The sequence below is a fragment of the Seriola lalandi genome, unplaced genomic scaffold (assembly GCF_002814215.2).
Source record: "Seriola lalandi dorsalis isolate HSWRI2012SDOR001 ecotype SW California unplaced genomic scaffold, Sedor1 jcf7180002016185, whole genome shotgun sequence".
Taxonomy (NCBI): Eukaryota; Metazoa; Chordata; class Actinopteri; order Carangiformes; family Carangidae; genus Seriola; species Seriola lalandi.
The window spans coordinates 1-543 of NW_019486837.1; the positions used below are offsets into that span (position 1 = coordinate 1).

Consider the following 543-nt stretch of genomic DNA (forward strand, 5'->3'; position numbering starts at 1 on the left):
AGTTTAGCCTCAAGGCCTGTCCAATCAGAGAGGCCCACAGCCAAATGAACCTGTGCGTCTTCGTGACACAGTAAGTAAAAGCGAAGGAGGCAACAGATGATGAGCTATGAACGCTTTTTTTTTACCCAAATCTTGATGCAAAACTAACGTGAAAAGGTAAAAGACCTGAAGAGACACAGAAAGAGACGCTTCTTCAGTTCTTCCTGACGCGTCTGTGTGATCCTCACCTCTCAGGTTGGGAGTACGCCTTCGACAAGATCAACACTCTGAACCTGAACACGCCCTACGACTACAACTCTGTCATGCAGTACCACAGGTCGCTCACCATGATCACTGATTGATTATGAACTGAACTTAAACAATAAACCAATAATCTCATAATTCGACCCCTGTATTAATTCCAGGTATGCCTTCTCTGGGAACAATAAGCCCACCATGGTGCCCGTCCCCAACGCTAATGTTGAGTTTGGCACGGCCACCCAGATGAGCAAGAATGACATCACCAGACTGAACAGGCTGTACAAGTGTTAAACAGTAAGACGA

At 46.0% G+C, this 543-nt stretch overlaps 1 protein-coding gene across 1 annotated transcript; it reads left to right on the plus strand.

Moving 5' to 3' along the window:
- Positions 1–156: 156 nt before the first annotated feature.
- LOC111645173 (low choriolytic enzyme-like) lies at positions 157–531 on the plus strand (the record flags this gene model as incomplete). The annotated part of the gene is made up of 2 exons (XM_023394267.1): positions 157–316; positions 405–531. Coding segments are annotated over 2 exons (287 nt in total), but the record flags the coding sequence as incomplete, so codon positions are not given.
- Positions 532–543: the final 12 nt, after the last annotated feature.